Source organism: Scomber scombrus, chromosome 2 (assembly GCF_963691925.1).
Source record: "Scomber scombrus chromosome 2, fScoSco1.1, whole genome shotgun sequence".
Taxonomy (NCBI): Eukaryota; Metazoa; Chordata; class Actinopteri; order Scombriformes; family Scombridae; genus Scomber; species Scomber scombrus.
This window is the reverse complement of record NC_084971.1, coordinates 31,717,419-31,737,457: the sequence shown is the minus strand read 5'-3', so window position 1 is coordinate 31,737,457 and position 20,039 is coordinate 31,717,419. Positions and strand designations below refer to the sequence as shown.

General features: G+C 41.0%; 1 protein-coding gene across 1 annotated transcript in view; it reads left to right on the top strand.

Annotated features, from left to right (window-relative positions):
• The window catches only part of LOC133997204 (voltage-dependent P/Q-type calcium channel subunit alpha-1A-like), a 17,813-nt gene extending 715 nt beyond the window's left edge, over positions 1-17,098 (top strand). Inside the window, exons 2-3 of the mRNA XM_062436770.1 lie at positions 16,301-16,412; positions 16,874-17,098. Coding sequence (XP_062292754.1) covers positions 16,320-16,412; positions 16,874-17,017 — 237 coding nt within the window. The 5' untranslated portion in view covers positions 16,301-16,319 and the 3' untranslated portion in view covers positions 17,018-17,098. The remainder of the gene's footprint in view (positions 1-16,300; positions 16,413-16,873) is intronic.
• The last annotated feature ends 2,941 nt before the right edge of the window (positions 17,099-20,039 follow it).

The window sequence follows — 20,039 nt, the reverse complement described above, 5'->3', positions numbered from 1 at the left end:
TGAGCAGGGCTTGAATTTTACCCTGAGATTAACCCCACCTGAGTCATAAGGAAGAGGAGTAGCTGAAAGGATGAACATAGATTGTATCTCTAAGCTATTTTTTATTGTGAAAGAAATCCACTTAAAATAATGTAGCTGTCATGAAATATTTCCAACTCATCATATAAGTGAGATTGAAAGGTAATCATTCTGTTATCACTGTGGAACGAGCTTTGTATAACCTCTACAGACCAGAGTGCAATTCAGCCAGAAGATGCTTATATACCCTACAGCTAAACGCCATATATATTAACACTCATACGCTCCGTCAGCAGCATTTCTGATTTTTATACCATTGTTAGTCCCTCTGTGATCAGCTGCAGCATTTCTTCAGGAAAATCTACTTCCATCTAACGGCTCTAATGTGCACTCGCAGCAGTTCGAGCAAATAAAAATACAAGCAAAACTATAATGAAACTGCGTGTTATGTACATGTTTGCTAACTTAGCGGAAAAAACCCGTCAGACCTGCTACACCTGCCTGATGGATCGTCCTGGACATCGTTGGCCATTAATGTTTAAACATATGTCTACATACATTTAGAGGACCATATACTGTAGCTCTTGTGGTCTCCAGCTGTTTCCCCTTCCAGGCTAATTGATATAATCCGTGGTTTGTTGTTGTCGGGCATTATGGAAAACGTAAGATCTCATTAGATAAAGGAGAGGAAGAAAAGATAGTTAGAGGTGAAGTAGATACGGCAGCATCAAAGCATAAGCGTCATATTAAATAATCATTAAAAAATAATCATATGCAACCCATTCCTTTTGCAGTCGGCCAATTTGCCACAATCGTAGTACAGTATATTCTTTTGTAAATTAAGTATAACATTGGCTGAAACAGAGGACCGTTTGTGCTTCAGTCAAACTGGGTTGAAATGATTAGAGAGTTTTATAAAAATCCCCGCATTGCAGAACAAATCCAAAGTCTTCAGGGCAACTCTTCATATTGGATTGGTGACATGCAGTTTGCAGTAAAGCTCGTCCTTTAGAAAATGTAACGGCCGCCATTTAACCTTCGTGTCGTCCTCCTGGGTCAAATTGACCCTGTCTGTTTTGACTGTTCCTTCTTTCCTTCCTTCCTCCTTTCCTTCCTTCCTTCCTTCCTTCCTTCCTTCCTTCCTTCCTTCCTTCCTCCCTCCTTTCCTTCTTTCCTTCCTTCCTCCCTCCTTTCCTTCTTTCCTTCCTTCCTCCCTCCTTTCCTTCCTTTTTCTTTCCTTCCTCCCTCCCTCCTTTCCTTCCTTCCTTCCTCCCTCCCTCCTTTCCTTCCTTCCTTCCTCCCTCCCTCCTTTCCTTCTTTCCTTCCTTCCTCCCTCCTTTCCTTCTTTTTTCTTTCCTTCCTCCCTCCCTCCTTTCCTTCCTTTTTCTTTCCTTCCTCCCTCCCTCCTTTCCTTCTTTCCTTCCTTCCTCCCTCCTTTCCTTCCTTTTTCTTTCCTTCCTCCCTCCCTCCTTTCCTTCCTTTTTCTTTCCTTCCTTCCTCCCTCCTTTCCTCCCTTCCTTCCTTCCTCCTTTCCATCTTAAATGTCTGTCAGAGCTGGTTTGTTCAACGTCGGACAGTAAGTGTTTATGGTTGTTTCAAGCTGTTACACACTGTTGAGGTGCAGTGAAAAGTAGGCTGTAATTGTCAGCTGTCCAATCACAGCATGAAGTGGATGCATATGTCAGATTGTCTGTCCGTCCACTAATCTGACGTCCAGGAGAATGTTTCTGAAGCTATTTGACCATTTAACGAGCGTGTCTGACAGAGTTCACCAACACCCTTTTATTCCAAAGCCACAATATTTAGTCAGATCTTCGTCAAGGAGAAAAAAAAAGATCTAATGATGATCCGATCAAAATGCTGTCCAGTCGCAAAAATATTGGTTCTGAACATGTGAGTAAAACGTTCAGCAATAAATGTTATTTTGAACTTTGCAGTAAAATCTACACTCCTACTGACTAGAGAACAAGAAAGATGGTCTTGGTTTAACCCTCCTGTTGTCCTCGAGTCAAGGAAGGAAGGGAGGAAGGGAGGAAGGAAGGATGGAAGGGAGGAAGAAGAAAGGAAAGGAAGAAGGAAGGGAGGATGGAAGAAGGAAGGAAAGGAGGGAGGAGGGAGGAGGGAAGAAGGAAGGAAGGAACGGGGATGGAGGAAGGAAAAAAGGAAGGGAGGAAGGAAGGAAGGAAGGAACGGGGATTGAGGAAGGAAAAAAGGAAGGGAGGAAAGAGAGAGGAAGGAAAGAAAGAGGGAAGGAGGAAGGGAGGTAGTACAGACAGAAGGAAGGAAGGGAGGAAAGAAGGAACAGTCAAAACAGACAGGGTCAATTTGACCCGGGAAGACGACACAAAGGTTAAAAACAGAAAAACGTGAGACATTACATGTTAATTCAACTAAAACCAAAATCTTTCCCTGTCTGCAACCAAAGAGCTTTTATTGCATAAACCTAAACATGGGACTGTGGATGATCAACGTCCTATGATTTGTGCTTCCATCATCTAGGGGCGGAGCTAAACCAGGATGCAGTATTTGGAAAAGCATAAAAAGAGATTAGCATTCGTAGGCTAGCGAGGTAACATCGTTGTCTGCTTAAACAAATACTGAGCTCATCCCTACTACCATCCACCTCCATAAATGTAGCGCTTCATTCAATAGAAAAAAAATGTTTCCTGTGAACATAATCCAGGAAGCGATTATGTTTTTCTAACGATACATAATTGGGAAATCAATTTAGTTTGTTATATAAATGTAATTTCTAAGAGACAGGGGTTGTTTTTGTCTTTAATCATCCTCACTGCTTCCATTCAGACCAGCCACTTGGTATTTTCACGTTGGAACCAACAGTTTAGCTGGTGGCTCACTGAGCATGCTCCAGGCACACACACACACACACACACACACACACACACACACACACACACACACACACACACACATACACACACACACACACACACATATATGCACACATACTGCAGCTGCTTCAGCAGAACTAAAATGGAGATGGTACATGTAGCCGTGTGTGTGTGTGTGTGTGTGTGTGTGTGTGTGTGTGTGTGTGTGTGTGTGTGCCTCTCCTTGTCTGCTGACAGTAACCTACTTTTATGGAGCCCACTCACTCAGAATGATAAAAATACTGCAATTCTCCCTCCTCTTCCTCTTCCTCTTTCTCTCTGTCTATCTCTACTTCCATCTACTCTTCCACCCATCTCCGACTCCCCTTCGCTCTCCTCTTCCACTCCTCTACCTCATCACTCCCTCCATCTCTCCCTTTTTTTTTACATCCTCATTCATCCCTCTTTCTCAGTCTCTTCCTGCATCTTCTCTCTTGCATCTCTATCTCATTGTCATCTTCACCTCCATCTTCCCCTTCCCTCCTCTTCCTGTTTTAATCCATCACTCCCTTCTTCTTCTCTCCTCCTTTACTTCCCCTTCACTTTTATTGCCTTCTTTCTTTCACTTCCTCCCTCCATTTATAACCCACTTTCTATCCTTTACCTCCTACTCTCCCTCTTTCTCCACTCTTCTGTTTTTCTCCCTTCTACTTTCACACTTTTACACTTTTTCTCCCCCTTTTCTACCTTTCTCCTCCCTTCTTTTTTTCTGATTCCTCCATTTATATTTTTATTTATTCTTTCATTCACTCTGTTTCTTCCTATCCCTCTTCCTCCCACCTCCTCCCATCCTGGTGATGGATGCTGACGTTGCAGCCGTCGGCCCGGCTGACTTAGGGAAGAAGGGATGGAAAAGAACAGCTCGACAGTGTCTTCCGGCAGGAGTGGTCCAGATTAAGACGAAAGAGAGAAAGCTTTAACTTAGACAGGGTAGCATGAGAGAAAGAAAGAGAAGAGAAGGGGGGGAAGATTAAGAGAGAGAGAGATGGTGGAGAGATATGATGCCTTTGGCTGGATGAGAAAAATGGATGGAGGTATATACGGGGAAGTGGAAGCTGCTGGATGATCAGGGGAAAAAAGAAAAGAAATGGGTTGAGGAAGAGATTCAGGGCTTTTTGGATGAAAGAGATTTTGAAACAGTCGAGATCTGATATTTTAAAAATGATCAGAATAATGTTTGTAACCATTCAAATAAAATCTAACAATTTATTTTACATTTCTGTAAACTATGAATAAGTTACACTGCTGTGCTACGCTTATTTAAAAAATGCTCATCTTGTAAAACTTGAACAATAGTTCAACTGTTCCTTCTTTCCTCCTTTCTTCCTTCCGTCTGTCCTTTCCTTCCTCCCCTCTTTCTTTCCTCCCCCCTACCTTCCTCCCTTCCTTCTTTCCTCTGTCCTTCTTTCCTTCCTTCCTCCCTTCCTCTTTCCCTTCCTCCTTCCTACCTTCATTCCTTCCTTCCTCCCTTCCTTCTTTCCTTTCCTCCATTCCTTCCTCCTTTCCTTCCTTCTTCCTCCCTTCCTTCCTTCCTCCTTCCTTTCCTTTCCTTCCTTCCTTCCTCCCTTCCTTCCTTCCTTCCTCCCTCCCTCCCTCCTTTCCTTCCTTCTTCCTCCCTTCCTTCCTCCTTTACTTCCTTCTTCCTTCCTTCCTTCCTTCCTTCCTCCCTTCTTTTATTCCTTTCCTTCCTTCTTCCTCCCTTCCTTCCTTCCTCCTCCTTTCCTTCCTTCTTCCTCCCTTCCTTCCTTCCTTGACTCGAGGACAATAGGAGGGTTAAACCAAAGTCTTTAGCATGTAAAGTTTAGGCGTACATGCTCTGTAACATCTTTCTTTACTGTTTTAGAGTTGTGATGATTAGTCGAATAATCAATCAAAACAATCAGCAACTATTTTGACAATCAATTAGTCAGTTTAGTCATTTGTAAAGCGTAACTGCCAAAAAAAATCTCAAATAATAATACATAATAATAATAATGCATTTACAAGACACCTGTAAAACCACAACAGTACATCAAACAATATAAATCAGCTAATAGTAGTATTGAAAATAATGTTAGTATAATTTTAGTATAGTTAGTATAATTTGACAAAGATAAATTATTGATGCTTTTCTTATAATACATGATAGTAAAATGAGTATTTTGGGGTTTTGATTTGTTGGTCAAACAAAACAACACCTCTGAAGACACCACCTGTGCCTCTGGATTATTATAATGTTCATTTTTCACTATTTTTTCTCGACCAAACGATTGATCAACAAATAATCAGCCGATTAATTAATCATGAAAATAATCAGAAATTGCAGCCAACTTCACTTTATGGGATTAGTTAGTGTTAATGCTGAGACGCTTAAGAGCCATTTATAGGAAAGAGGGAAGGAAAAAATGTGATTTTTGATGCGGCCGACTGGAGAGAAGTAAAAACTCAAAAAGTCAAAATAAGACAGAAACCTTTTTTTTTTGTCCTCTGCAGCTGATTTGTTCTGTATTTCATCACAAACTGGCATTTTTGTGATACTTAAAATCTATTGTGAACACACTTCAACACGTACTTTACTCATCACATTTGATATTCTCATGTCACACTTTCATACTTCCATCTATTTTCTTCTATTTAGTTTCTATCCTTCTTTTTTTTCACTACGTCTCCCCCTGTCTTGGGAAGTACAGTAGATTTCTTCACTCCCCAAATGACCCAATTCCCATGGTGCTAATTAAAATCTGATCTACTCTAATCAAATTTATTTAGATATAATTTGATTTCTGGCCTCGTCCGTGCAGACAGTGAACTGAACAGCGGAGAGAAACTGGTCCAAGTGTTCGCTCCACTGGATTCAGATGCAATTCTAATAAATACGAAAAAATGCTGTTCTGGCATTTCAGCGTCTTCAGGTGGGTGGGTTTAACCAAAAGACCATCTGAAGCCGTGATCAGAGCCGGTTCTGTGGTTAAATGGTCTGTAATACATAAGTGAGTGTGTATGTTTGTGTGTGTGTGTGTGTGTGTGTGTGTGTGTGTTTGTGTGTGTGCACAGCTTTCGCACCCTTGAGATGAGACTCTTTCCTTGAGTTGCATCATGGAAGATGCTGCAAGTGTTACCGAGTGTGTGCTCTGTGTGAGTGATTTGTGCAATAATGCATGCGTGTGTGTGCGTATGTGTGTGTGTGTGTGTGTGTGTGTGTGTGTGTGTGTGTGTGTGTGTGTGTGTGTGTGTGCGACTGTGGCGAGTGTTTGTGTGTTGTTTCCATTCAGTTTGGAAATGGTGGATACAATGGCTCAACTCAGCCCAATTGGACAGGAGAGAGTGATGGATGGCATTGTGTGCAAGTGCGTGTATGTGTGTGTGTGCGTGCGTGTGTGTGTGTGTGTGTGTGTGTGTGTGCATGCTACAGAGAGAGTGAGAATCCATGCATTTCTCATTACCAGCTTGCAAAGTGGCACAGCAGATATTCTGCAAAATAAACCAAGCTACTTCCACAAATCAAAAAGAGCTAGGGTCAGGGGAAAGAGAGAGAGAGAGAGAGAGAGAGAGAGAGAGAGAGAGAGAGAGAGAGAGAGAAATAGAGGGAGGGAGAGACACACCCTTTTATCTTTCACATGTCTATATATAGCGGTTCATGGAGGAGAGGAGAGGAGAGGAGTGGAGCAGGATGGGAGGAGGAGGTGGTGGTGGTGCTGGGGGATAGATGAGGAGAGGATGGAGAGAAGGCAAGATGGCTGAACAAAAAAGGAAGCAGAAAATAAAGATGCAGAGTGGTTTTTAGGAGGATTTGAGGATCTGAATGAGAGAAGACAGGAGTGTTCAACCTGCTCAGTGTGACTGGAGCCAAACTGGGGAGCAGAGAGAAGGAGGAGAGGCAGATGGAGGGATAAACTGCAGAGGAAGCAAAAAGAAGAAGTGTAAGACAGGAAGAGAAGAAGATAAACTTTATGCAACCATGTGGGGGAAAATAGATTGTTGCAGCTGAATACAAGATGAAAAAATAAAGTCATGATTTGAAGACATGTTTGAAAGGCTCGGACCAAACTCTCTGGTCCCAGCCTTTAAAATGAAAACAATACGAATGAATACGTTCTGGTTTCTTTAGTCTCTGACAGTAAACTGAACATCTTTGGATTGTTGACTGTTTGTGGGGAGAAAACGAGATATTTCAGGACGTCACCTCGGGCTTTGAGAAACATCGATCAACTTTTTTTCCCCTCCTTTTCTGACATTTTAAAGATGAAACGACGAGGACAGACGTTAAAGCACACACACCGTGCTGCGGAGCGTGCAGCAGCTGCTAGATGGCGTATAAGATATTAGATGATATATTAGATTATTAGGTCGAGTAACTCAAATTGGAAGCATCTTTGCCTCATCTCACATTGTCTAAAGTGAATCTGTTGGCAGTCCTTCTGTGTAATAGTCTTTTATGCTTTCATGTCCCCTGAATAATCAAAGAGAGGAAGCTACAGGAAGCATTTAAACGTCTTTAAACCTTATTTGGAGTTAGAATTTAGAGGATATTTGACTGTGTGTCCCTTTTTCGTGCAATTTCTCCTCTATGCATGTTTGTGAAGGAGAAGGGAGGAGAGAGAGAGAGAGGGCGAGCGAGCGAGAGAGCGAGCCAGTGCTTGCGTCACTCCAATAAAGGAACTGACTCTTGCTGAGTCGAGTGCTACACAGTTTCATTTATTTGATAAAGCTTCATTTGGTGTGATTTAAAATCTCCCCCTCATCAGGCTCGGCTCCCCTAAAGCACAACCTCAGCGCCACACCAAAACGCCTCATCAGCTGAAAACACACACATACACACACACACACATACACACACTTGAGTGCACACACCCTGCGTATACACATGCACAGACCAGCAAACTAGTACAAGAGGACATTTATCACAGGGTGACATATTTAAATAGGTGTGGGGAGTTTTGTGGAGGTTTTGGCTTGTAGTGTGTAGACAGAGGACTGATTTTTAACAGGTGGATATATATATAATTCTTCACCACTGTGGCTGTATACATGCAACATTAAGGGTATATGTTGATTTCACTTTTGATGTATTACCACATATCTCTCCTCCAGTGATTGCCCGAACAGACCCACTGATTTACTTTGAATAGGTGTGAAACTGGGAGGAAAACAAATGTCTATAATGAAAAAATGAAGCCATCAGAATCAGAAACTTGGACTGGTCAGTGTCAGGATATGTGGCTAAAAGTTGAGTTTTCTAGAAATGTTCAAGTGGGGACCAAAACATGTGTAACCCCGAAAGCTTAGACAAACAAAAAAACTGCCTTTAGCCTCGTTTCCACCAAAAGTTTCAGGTACTTTGGACCCAGAGGAATCTCAGAGACTAAACTTAGAATGTAAAGTCCCAGAGGTGCGGTCCCGTTTGTGTTTCCACCTCGTCTGAGGAACCAGGATCACGCAAACTAGACCAATGAGGAATTAAAAAAGATGCAGTGTTAACACATGAGGAAACAACAACAGAGATTTCTCCTGTTCTTTGAAGCTACGGCTGCATGAGATGGACGTAATGAATGAATGAATGAATGGATGGAAAGGAGGAATGCAGAGGAGGAAGATGAAACTTAAACTAAGAGTGTCCGTCTCCACAGTAAATCATCTGTTTAGTGTCTGATGATTATTTATCTATTATAAGTTCCAGCAACACTCGTAGTATAGGAGAACTTTATTAATAGACCGACGTGTTTCAGCTTGCGGCCTTCATCAGAGTCATCATAAAACATGTTACAAGCAGCATTTATAAAGTACAAGGGTGTTTAAAAAACTGGAAAAATTCAAAAAGGTAAAAAAAAATACACACACATATTTTTACTTTAGAATGTAACCAATCAGAAAATAACATTTAATGTCACTCATTCATTGATTCTTTTATCACTACCACTGCTCCCTCTTATATTAACAACACAATACGATACAATGCTACATGAAAAGATACGGTATGATACGATGCAATATTATACGAGAAGACAAGACACGGCACGACACTGCACAATATGATACAGTACGATACAACACAATACAAGATATGATACAATTTGGTTTGATATGGTACGATATGAAACAATACGATATGACACGACACAATACAATACGATACAACACGATACGATACGACCAGATATGGTACGATACGATATGACACGACACAATACGATACGATACGATACAATACAATACAACACAACAAGATACGGTACGATATGATGCAATACAATACAGTACGATATGGTACGATATGACAAGATATGATACAATAAGATACAATACAATATGATATGGTACAACACGATACGATATATTAAGATAAAAACACTGATCACTTTTTTAACATCAGTGTTCATAAAGAAATAGAACAGGAGAAATATATAAAGTATGATGACTTATTATGAATCTCTGCTCCCTCTTATATTAACAATACAATACGATACAACACGATATGACATGACACAACATAACACTACACGATGTGATACAGTAGGATACGACACAATACAACACAAGATATGGTACGATATGAAACAATACGATATGATATGACACAATACAATACAGCATGATACGATACAACACGATACGACCATATACTGTATGGTACAATACGATAGGATACGACACAACAAGATACGATACAACACAACACAATACAACACAACAAGATACGGTATGATATGATGCAATATGATACGATACGACACAATACGATATACGACACAATACGATAAGGTACGATATGACAAGATATGGCACGATATGATGCAATACGATATGATATGACACAATACAATACAGTACGATACGATACAACACGATACGACCATATACTGTATGGTACAATACGATATGATACGACACAACAAGATACGGTATGATATGATGCAATATGATACGATACGACACAATACGATATACAATACAATACAATACGATAAGGTACGATATGACAAGATATGGCACGATACGATATGACACGACACAATACGATACGATGCGATACAATACAACACAATAAGATACGGCACGATATGATGCAATATGATATGATACGACACAATACGATATACGATACAATACAATATGATACCACACAATACGATAAGGTACGATATGACAAGATATGGCACGATACGATATGATACGATACGATATGATACAATACGATTTGATGCAATGCAATATGATAGTACACAATACGATACGGTACGATACAACACAATACAAGATATGATGCAATTTGGTATGATACGGTACAATATGATGCAATACAATATGATACCACACAATACGATACGGTACGATATGGCACGATACGATATGACACGATACGATATGACACGATACGATGCGATACAATACAACACAATACGACACAACAAGATACGGTACAATATGATGCAATATGATACGATAGTACACAATACGATACGGTACGATATGGCACGATACGATATGACACGATACGATGCGATACAATACAACACAACAAGATACAATACAATATGATACCACACAATACGATACGATACGGTACAATATGATATAATATAAAATATGATATATATGATTTTTTTCACCACTATTTGAATAAAAGATAATAACACAGATCGCTATTTTAACACCAGTGTTCATAAAGAAATAGAAAACACATGTTTCAAGTACAGGAGAAATATATAAAGTATGATGACTTATTATTATTAATCTCTTATGAACTCCTGCTGGTATCAGGACATTTTAAAATGGAACCTGTTCATAAATACCAATCATCTCTCTCTCTGTAATAAGATAATACACTCGCTGGCAGCTGTGTGTGTGTGTGTGTGTGTGTGTGTGTGTGTGTGTGTGTGTGTGTGTGTGTGTGTGTGTGTGTGTGTGTGTGTGTGTGCTAATACACAATAATAAGCAACGGAGCGGTAAAATATTGCTGATGCAGGATATTCGCATTGTGTGTGTGTGTGTGTGTGTGTGTGTACATCTGTCTATGTTCATGCTGTTTGCACACATGCTGTTTTGTGTGTGTGTGTGTGTGTTTAATTGTTTGCTTTAAGTAGCCGCCTGCAGTGGAAAGAAGAGATAAAGAGAGAAAGGAGGATGGCAGAATGTGCGTGTGTGTGTGTGTGTGTGTGCGTGTGTGTGTGTGTGTGTGTGTGTGTGTGTGTGTGCGTGCGTGCGTGCGTGTGTGTGTGTGTGTGTGTGTGTGTGTGTGTGTGTGTGTGTGAGGTCAGTGTATTTGGCAGGGTAGGCCTTGTTTCTGGCCATCAGAAAGCCATTTTAATTAACGAGAGAGGAACACACACATTTTTGCAGTGTTCACCAATAATACTGTTCCCAAAAAAATCTGCTCTCTAATTGCTTCTTTCTTTCTTTCTTTCTTTCTTTCTTTCTTTCTGTCTTTCTTTCTTTCTGTTCTGATCCCGGAAACAAGAAGTACAAAAGAGAGCTAATAAGGAAGGAGACATAAATTGAGGAGAAAAGATATGAGATGAAATCTGATGGATTCCAGGGAGGAACGGAGAGGAGAGGAAAAGGAAAGAGGTCATTTACTTTTTTGCCGTCAGTTTGAGGAAGAAAAGGGATAAGACAAGTAGAAAAAGAAAGAGGGAGATTAAAAAATACAAAAGAAAAAGATGGTGCGAGAAAGGATGAACGGACGGAAGGAAAATCAATAAGGATAAAGAAGAAGAAGAAGAAGTATAAGAAGACGCAACAGAAATAGGGGGGAAAAAAACACAACAAAAAGATAGAAAGATCTAGACAGATATAGAAAGAGACTGCAGGGAGGTGAAGAAATGGGAGGAAACAAGAGAGAGAGAGACACACACACACACACACACACACACACACACACACACACACACACACACACACACACACACACACACACACACACACAGAGGGAGTGTTACCTCCTGCTTTCAGCAGGTTGTTAGGCCAGCAGAGTGTGTGTCTGCTGAATAATAGATGCTGTAGCAGGCTAGTATGTAGTCTGCACACACACACACACACACACACACACACACACACACACACACACACACACACACACACACACACACAATGCATCTGTGGGCTGCATAAGGTTACTGTAGATTGATTTGCAGCAGGTTGATAGAACGGTTACTTTTATAGCGATTTGACAAATAAGAAACAGAAGATTATGACGTTAAATCAACTTTTAATACAGTATATTCTTCAATGATAAGTATTAAAGCGTGGTCACTGTGAGTCTGTGTATCATCTTCCAGATATTAAAAGAAGAAGAAAAATTGGCAAAACCTATCGCTAATTAATCAGATATTGTAATTGTATAGATTTGGAGCCTCATTCTATTAGAGCCACTCAAAAAACAGCTAAAGACAGCTGATAACTCATTTCCTCAACCCAGTGTATGCAGTGTATATGTCAACTGAACAGATATAAAAAAAAAACATACCCACGAGGTTAAAGGGGAAGCTTTTTAATCATTAGTAAGAGGTAACAAAGTTATCTGATGTTTTAAGAACATCATATAATGACTGAGTGAAGAGGGACATCAGCTATAAGCCACTGCACTGTGCTTTTGATGTTTGGTTATCAGGGTTTTATATTAATTCTAACAACAAGAGATGTTTTTAAAGTCTTTTGGGCTAATTCAAAGTTAAGACTCCAATATGTCAGAGTTTCACATCCTTGAGTCGAGTCACAAGGCTCCACTAGAAAGCACGTCTTTCAGGTCTTGATGCTGACAGGACTCAGCTTGACATTTAAAAAAAAGTTAAGTTGATAAAAATCCTTCCATTTTATTTGCAAAATAAACTCTGCAAGTTGATTATTTTAACATTGTCCAGGATCAGGTCAGAATTGAATGTGAAATTAGGTCTTGAGTCCTAATTTTGTGTTTAAGTCCAAACTTTACAGCTTTAAGTCAGGTCTAACTTTGAGCCTCGTCTGTGAATTGTTATTTGCATATAAAAGAAAAAAGTTGAGTAAACGGATACATTATAAATAGCATATTATCAGTTGTTGAGATTCTTTTTGATGGCTTCCAGGCTTGTTGTTTAATGTACAAGCGAGACAATGAAATTCAATCCAGGACGTCCAGTTAGAGTTCACAGTATTAAAACGTGTGTCAGCAGTTTGCAATAAAAATTTAATTTTGCACCTCAGTAGAAATATGGTGTTCACGTTCACGTCATCCAGCAGCAACCTGCAAAAGTTGAACCCCGTTGTTCAAATGTTTGGGTTTTTTTGCCCTGCAGTGTTTGTCTTAACTCTACACACATACTGAGATTGCTTATTTGTGAATTGAGTAACTGGAGACTCTGCACTACCAGCAGCCCCCTATGACTGGCTCTATGGTCTGTAGGCAGGACTCAGGTTATGTTCAGCAGTAGAAGTTACACTACACTTGTTTATATACTGTTTTGGGCCAACTTTTGCTCTTAAACAGGGTTCTAGTGTGTTTTGGTGCCTGTTTTCTACCACTGCATGCTCCTCAAGTAAGTGTGTGTGTGTGTGTGTGTGTGTGTGTGTGTGTGTGTGTGTGTGTGTGTGTGTGTTTGTGTGTGTGTGTGTGTGTGTGTGTGTGTGTGTGTGTGTGTGTGTGTGTGCCAGCCAGCATGTGCAGTGTAGTTCACCGTTGTCTTGTTAGTGTGTACTCCTCAGACCGACCTGTCTGATCCTCTCACATCAACCAGCAGCCTCTTATTCCACACACACACACACACACACACACACACACACACACACACACACACACACACACACACACACACACACACACACACACACAGACATAGAGGCCGTCCTCCGGCCATAGTGTCAATGTCAACGTTACATCTGGTAAACACGACAATAGACATATACACACACACATACACACACACACACACACACACACACACACACACACACACACACACACACACACACACACACACATATACGAGCTAACAGGATAATGACTGGCCAATTAGGCACAGGCTTGATCTGTCTGGATGTATCCAGTCATCTGAGCCCCTCCAGCAGCCATTACTCAGGCATGGACACACACACACACACACACACACACACACACACACACACACACACACACACACACACACACACACACACACACACAAAAGCATATACAAACACACTTGACTGGATGGAGCGCTGTGAAAAGCTGGCTGCACCACCAGGCGACCTCTGTGAGTCAGCCTGTGTGTCTCGGCGTGCGTGTGTGTGTGTTTGTGTGTGTGTGTGTGTGTGTGTGTGTGTGTGTGTGTGTGTGTGTGTGTGTGTGTGTGTGTGTGTGTGTGTGTGTGTGTGTGTGTGTGTGTGTGTGTGTGTGTGTGTTAGGAATTTGTATTCTCATGTTCAGCCGGGTGATAAACTCCCTCTCTTCTCAGTTAAAATATAATAACATCATGTCGTTGCCGCTCTTCTGTTTTTACATCTTCGGCTTTCTCGGTCGCCTCTGTTTGACTCTGAAAAGTCTATATTTAGAAACTTCCAGTGACTTAATGGCCACGTAGCGCCGTGACACACTTATAAAAAAAAAAAAAGGGACAAAAGAAGCTTACGTAGAGTGTGAAATCAAAGTCAACTGAAGTTCAAGCAGAGTTAATTGTATTTGTAGAGACATTTAAACAAACATATGAGTCTACGGAGAAACACACCAACACGAAAAACAACAGAAGACCAGCGGAGAGGCATCTTACTTCCTATTTTTAAATATAAACATTTATTTATCACCATGTTTTAACCACTAATGAAACACCAGATACATTATTTGATGAGATTTTGTCATGAATTGTCTGTGAAGGAGCATTTTTTTGCCTTTTATTTGTCCTGAGAGACAGTTATGTGGTATGTTGCTTAACCCTCCTGTTGTCCTCGAGTCAAAGAAGGAAGGAAAGATGGAAGGAAGGAAGAAAGGAAGGAAGAAAAGATGGAAGAATGGAAGGAAGGAGGAAGGGAAGGAAAGAAGGAAGAAAAGAAGGAAGGATGGAAGGATGGAAGGGAAGGAAGGAAGGAAGGAAGGAAGAAAAGAAGGGAGGAAGGAAGGAAGGAAGGGAGGAAGGAAGGAAGGAAGGAAAGGAGGGAGGAAAGAAGGACTGAGGAAAGAAGGAAGGTAGGAGGGAGGGAGCAAGAAAGGGAAAAAGGAAGAGAGGAGGGAAAGGAAGGAAGGAGGGAAGGAAAGAAGGAGGGATGGAGGGAGGAAGGAAGGAAGGAGGGAAGGAAAGAAGGAGGGATGGAGGGAGGAAGGAAGGACAGAAGGAAGGAAGAAAGGGGGATGGAGGAAGGAAAGAAGGAAGGGAGGAAAGATAGAGGAAGGAAAGAAAGAGAGAAGGAAGGAGGGAGGAAGGACAGAAGGAAGGAAGGAAGGAAGGGAGGAAAGAAGGAACAGTCAAAACAGACGGGTCAATTTGACCTGGGAGGACGACACGAGGGTTAAAGATCCCCTCGACTCATGTTCTATAAGACACATAAAATAATAAATTGTCCTCAAAGAAAGTTAAAGTGTCCACATCACGCTGGACAATGATAGGTTTCATATTAGTTGTGATGTCACAAATCACGCTCGTAAGTTGGCGCCTTAAACTCAGATTTAAGGGCAGCACAGAGGAACTTTAATCCCTCAGCGGATTTATTGGACAGTCTGACATTAGGGAGCATAAAACATATACGAAGAGAGAAGAAAAAAAGGAGGTTCACAAAAAGCTCCGGGCCAGTTTGGCACTCGGCCACGAGAATGATAACACATAACGCAGGGACAGTTTTAACCTTCCTGTCGTCCTCCCGGGTCAAATCGACCTCGTCTTTTTTGACTGTTCCTTCTTTTCTCCCTTCCTCCTTCCCTCTTTCTTTCCTTACTCTCTCTTTCCTCCCTTCCTTCTTTCCTTCCTCCATCTCTCCTTCCTTTCCTTCTTCCTTCCCTCCTTCTCTCTTTCTTTCCTCCCTCCCTTCTTTCCTCTGTCCTTCCTTCTTCCCATCCTCTTTTCCTTTCTTCCTCCCTCCCTCCTAACTTCCTTTCTTCCTTCTTTCCTCTGTCCTTCCTTCCTCCCTTCCTCTTTTCCTTTCTCCCTCCCTCCCTCCCTCCTACCTTCCTTCTTCCTTATTTCCTCGTTCCTTCCTTCCTTCCTTCCTTCCTTCATCCCTCCCTCTTTTCCTTCCTTCCTCCCTCCCTCCTTTCCTTCCTTCTTCCTCCCTTCCTTCCTTGACTCGAGGACAACAGGAGGGTTAAATATGTTGAGAAACCAGAATTTTATCAGCAGTGTGTGAATGATTGTAATGTACATGTGCTGGAAATGGTGTGTGTGTGTGTGTGTGTGTGTGTGCATGTGTGTTTGCGTGTGATTGTGTGCGTGTGCCTGTGTGAGTGCGATACCTATTGGTGATGTTGGCCTTAACTCCAGCTGTACTCCGTTTGAATGGATGATCCTCACCACCATCATTGCAAACTGCATCGTCCTGGCTCTGGAACAGCACCTTCCCGACGGAGACAAGACGCCTCTGTCCGAACGACTGGTAACACACACACACACACACACACACACACACACACACACACACACACACACACACACACACACACACACACACACACACACACACACACACACACACACACACACACACGCACACACAAATACACTTTATGCACACATTTAATATGCAGTGCTGCAGGCTGTGAGTGTTTTAACAGAAGTATATTCTCATGGTGATTCATATTATATCACCTACACATGTTATATCTTATCTGAAGTGACAGCTCTATATTATGAAGGTTAAGGCATTCTGGTTAAGATGGTTTTGCAATTGCTTCTAGAAATAAGAAATAGAGAAAAAAGTGAAACGTTTACACTTTTACCATTAATATAAAGTCCACACAAGCACATAATGACCCCACACTGACCCAAAATTCCTCCCTTTTATTCCTTTTTCATCCTCTCTCCTGTTTCCTTTCAATCCTTCCCCCCCCTGTGCAGGAGGAGACGGAGCCCTACTTCATAGCCATCTTCTGTTTTGAGTCGGGGATAAAGATCCTGGCTCTGGGTTTTGCGTTACATAAGGGCTCCTATCTGAGGAACGGCTGGAACGTCATGGACTTCGTGGTCGTGCTCACCGGGTGAGTCCAGTGAAATGTTTCTTTTTCTTTTCTTGACGGTTTTATTCGTGTATTTTTTTGTTATCGTCCACATGGTGCTTAATGTGTTCCCCTCCTCTTCATAGTAAAACATGCAGGATGTGTTTTTACATGGCTGCCTGTTGCCCTTTAACCCCTCTGGGTTAGTCGGGGGGCAATCAGGTATCAATCAGTTTACCTTTGCTCCAGATTGAATCATTTAAATAATCAATCACACAACTGTTACTCTGCAGTGTTACTTCCTCTTTCTGGATCTTCGTCATGCATTGTTTTTACATGACATATTCGTCAACCTGTGTTTGCCAGGTTCCTCTTCATTATTTACCTTGATGGAGGAAACTATATGTGTATTTTCAGGCGTTTTCTACTAAAAGCACTGAGTGAAACAGTAAACCTCTTATGCTCCATAACAAAGCTCCAGGACAAAGGGCAGACTGTTCACTCTATTTCATGTTTGTGTGTAGAAATGAGTGAATGTGTGTGTGCTTTGGGTGTATTTTCATGAGTTCATACTGTAGACTGATTGATGTGTCTTTATTTATATCACATAGAAAAAACATGACATATCCATTGTAATCTGTTTGATACTCAAATAATATAACATATTGATTGATATTGATAGGGTTTAATTTAGTATTTGGGGATTTATTTCCTTTATTAAACTACCAGCGGCTATTTTTTAATTTTTTGATTCACTTTCTATTACTAACAACATAATGTGTGAGCTGTCCATGCTATAAGATGACCCTATTTTTCTGGAAACTGGACTAGACGCAGACATCTGAAACTAAATGTGTGGGAACAATCTGGTATTTTTTGTAGAGGAAAAAATCAGTATACACTGTAAATAATGAGTATTATTTACTTACTTATTCCTTAATTTTGATTCTGGTGTGTGTAAAGAGACCAGTAGTGTGTATGCGTATCTGTGTCCATGTGTGTGTGTGTGTGTTGGTGTGTTTTCTTGTGTGGTCTAAATATGGCTGCCTGAGTGAGAAAGGAGGAGAGAGAGAGAGAGGGGGATGGGCGGAGATGGTAACGAGATATAGTGTTTGTCACGGGAGAAACCCTGGAAAATAGACTGACATGTATATATTTACAAGATACACATGCACACACACACACACACACACACACACACACACACACACACACACACACACACACACACACACACAAACTAATTTCAGTTGAATTCAGTGTGTTTTATTAGCACTTATAAATGAAGTGTAAAGATCACAAATCTCAATTTTTACATTTAATCTTACTCTGAATCGTGTGTGTGTGTGTGTGTGTGTGTGTGTGTGTGCGTGTGTGTGTGTATCATATAGAAACATGACTTCCTCTTTTCTCTCTCGAACACACTCACACAGACACAGCAGAGGTCTGGTTTGACAAGGTGTGCGTGTGTGCGTGTGTGATCAGGACCACTCCCCCCCAGTCGCTATCCTCCTTTAATGAGGACACAAAAACATGTGCACGCTCTCTCACACACACACACACACACACACACACACACACACACACACACACACACACACACACACACACACACACACACACACACACACACTCAGAGGCTGGATCAGAGCAGCACTGCAGGGAGCAGCAACCAGGGCAAAGTGAAATGTCACTTCTCCGAGAGATGGGGGAGCGGGTTTGTTGTTATGGCAATAACTGGGAAAGTGGTAGCAGAGTTTCCTCCCTCCCTCTCTCTCTCTCTTCTTCTCTCTCTCTCTCTCTTCTTCTCTCTCTCTCTCCATTTAATTAAAATATACTTTATTAGAATGATATGTGAAAGCATTACACTGCAAATACAAATATCAGATTACGACAGCAGATAAATCAGTTCATATATGTTTTCAGCCCTCAAACCTCTTCAGCTCCTTCACGTTTTCACTTATGATCAAAAGATTTTAAACCGTGACCACAGATGTTCGCTAAAGGTGTGTTAACATGTAACAATGTCTAAGACTGTCCTTATGCAGACCTCCTTTCTGCCACAAAAGTAAAACATGATGTTAACACTACTCAAACTTCTAAGTACAGTAGCAATAATCTCTGAATGTCGAGCTTGACCTCAGAAATAGTCACTTAAACACTTTCTTGCCTCACTATAATTTGTTCCAGAGCTTTCAGCTTTTACATGTGGCTGAAAGCTCCCATAGAAACATAATAAGGGGACCTTGAGTTTATCATTCTTTGTCAAACTGTCTGAATGTAGCTAAATCTTGTTCTTTGGGGGTAAAAAAGACAATTAAAGGTGGTGACACACCTCACTGTTGGAAACTCTACATTCTCCCTAAAGGCACGCACCTGCAGTTTGTAACCTTCTTCCAAAGGTGGAAATAAGGTGAAGGTAATTATACTATAGAATAAGATATACTAACTTATAATAATGCATGTTAATAAATAGCTAATAGTGAGGTTGGGTACAAAGATTATAGAGAAATATAATTACAACACATATAAAAAGTGCAGTGTGGAGTTTTTGGTTAACTTTGTAGTGTTTACTTGCTAATTATTTGAACTTTTTTCTTAATTTTTTAAATCCTGCTCTGCGGCCACTAAGCTCACCTTCACAGTCACAAACCATGACGCTCTGTAATGTCAAGTCACGCACACAGCAAGACGTATCAGCTCCCTGAAAAGTAACTTTCAGGCAAGCATGACATACAAGTATAAGCAGCACTGACTCGTGATGCATAACATCCTAAATAAATATCCTTTTTGGGATTTTGTGTGTGTGTTCAGGTAACTTAGATATTGTCTTTGGTAGGTAGGTCCGTAGATACATAGGTGATAGATTACACTCTCCAAAAGATCTTCATCATTCCAGTAGAGTTACGTGAAGGAATTGAAGCTGTTGTTGAGGCTCATGATTTTTACTAAAAGCATCAGTAAGGTGCTTGAACTCTCATCCCTCAACATCTTTCCGACGTCAGATTTGGTCTGATTGTGTCCGTCAATTTCTGTAACTTTCTATAAATGATAATCCCCCTTCCAAC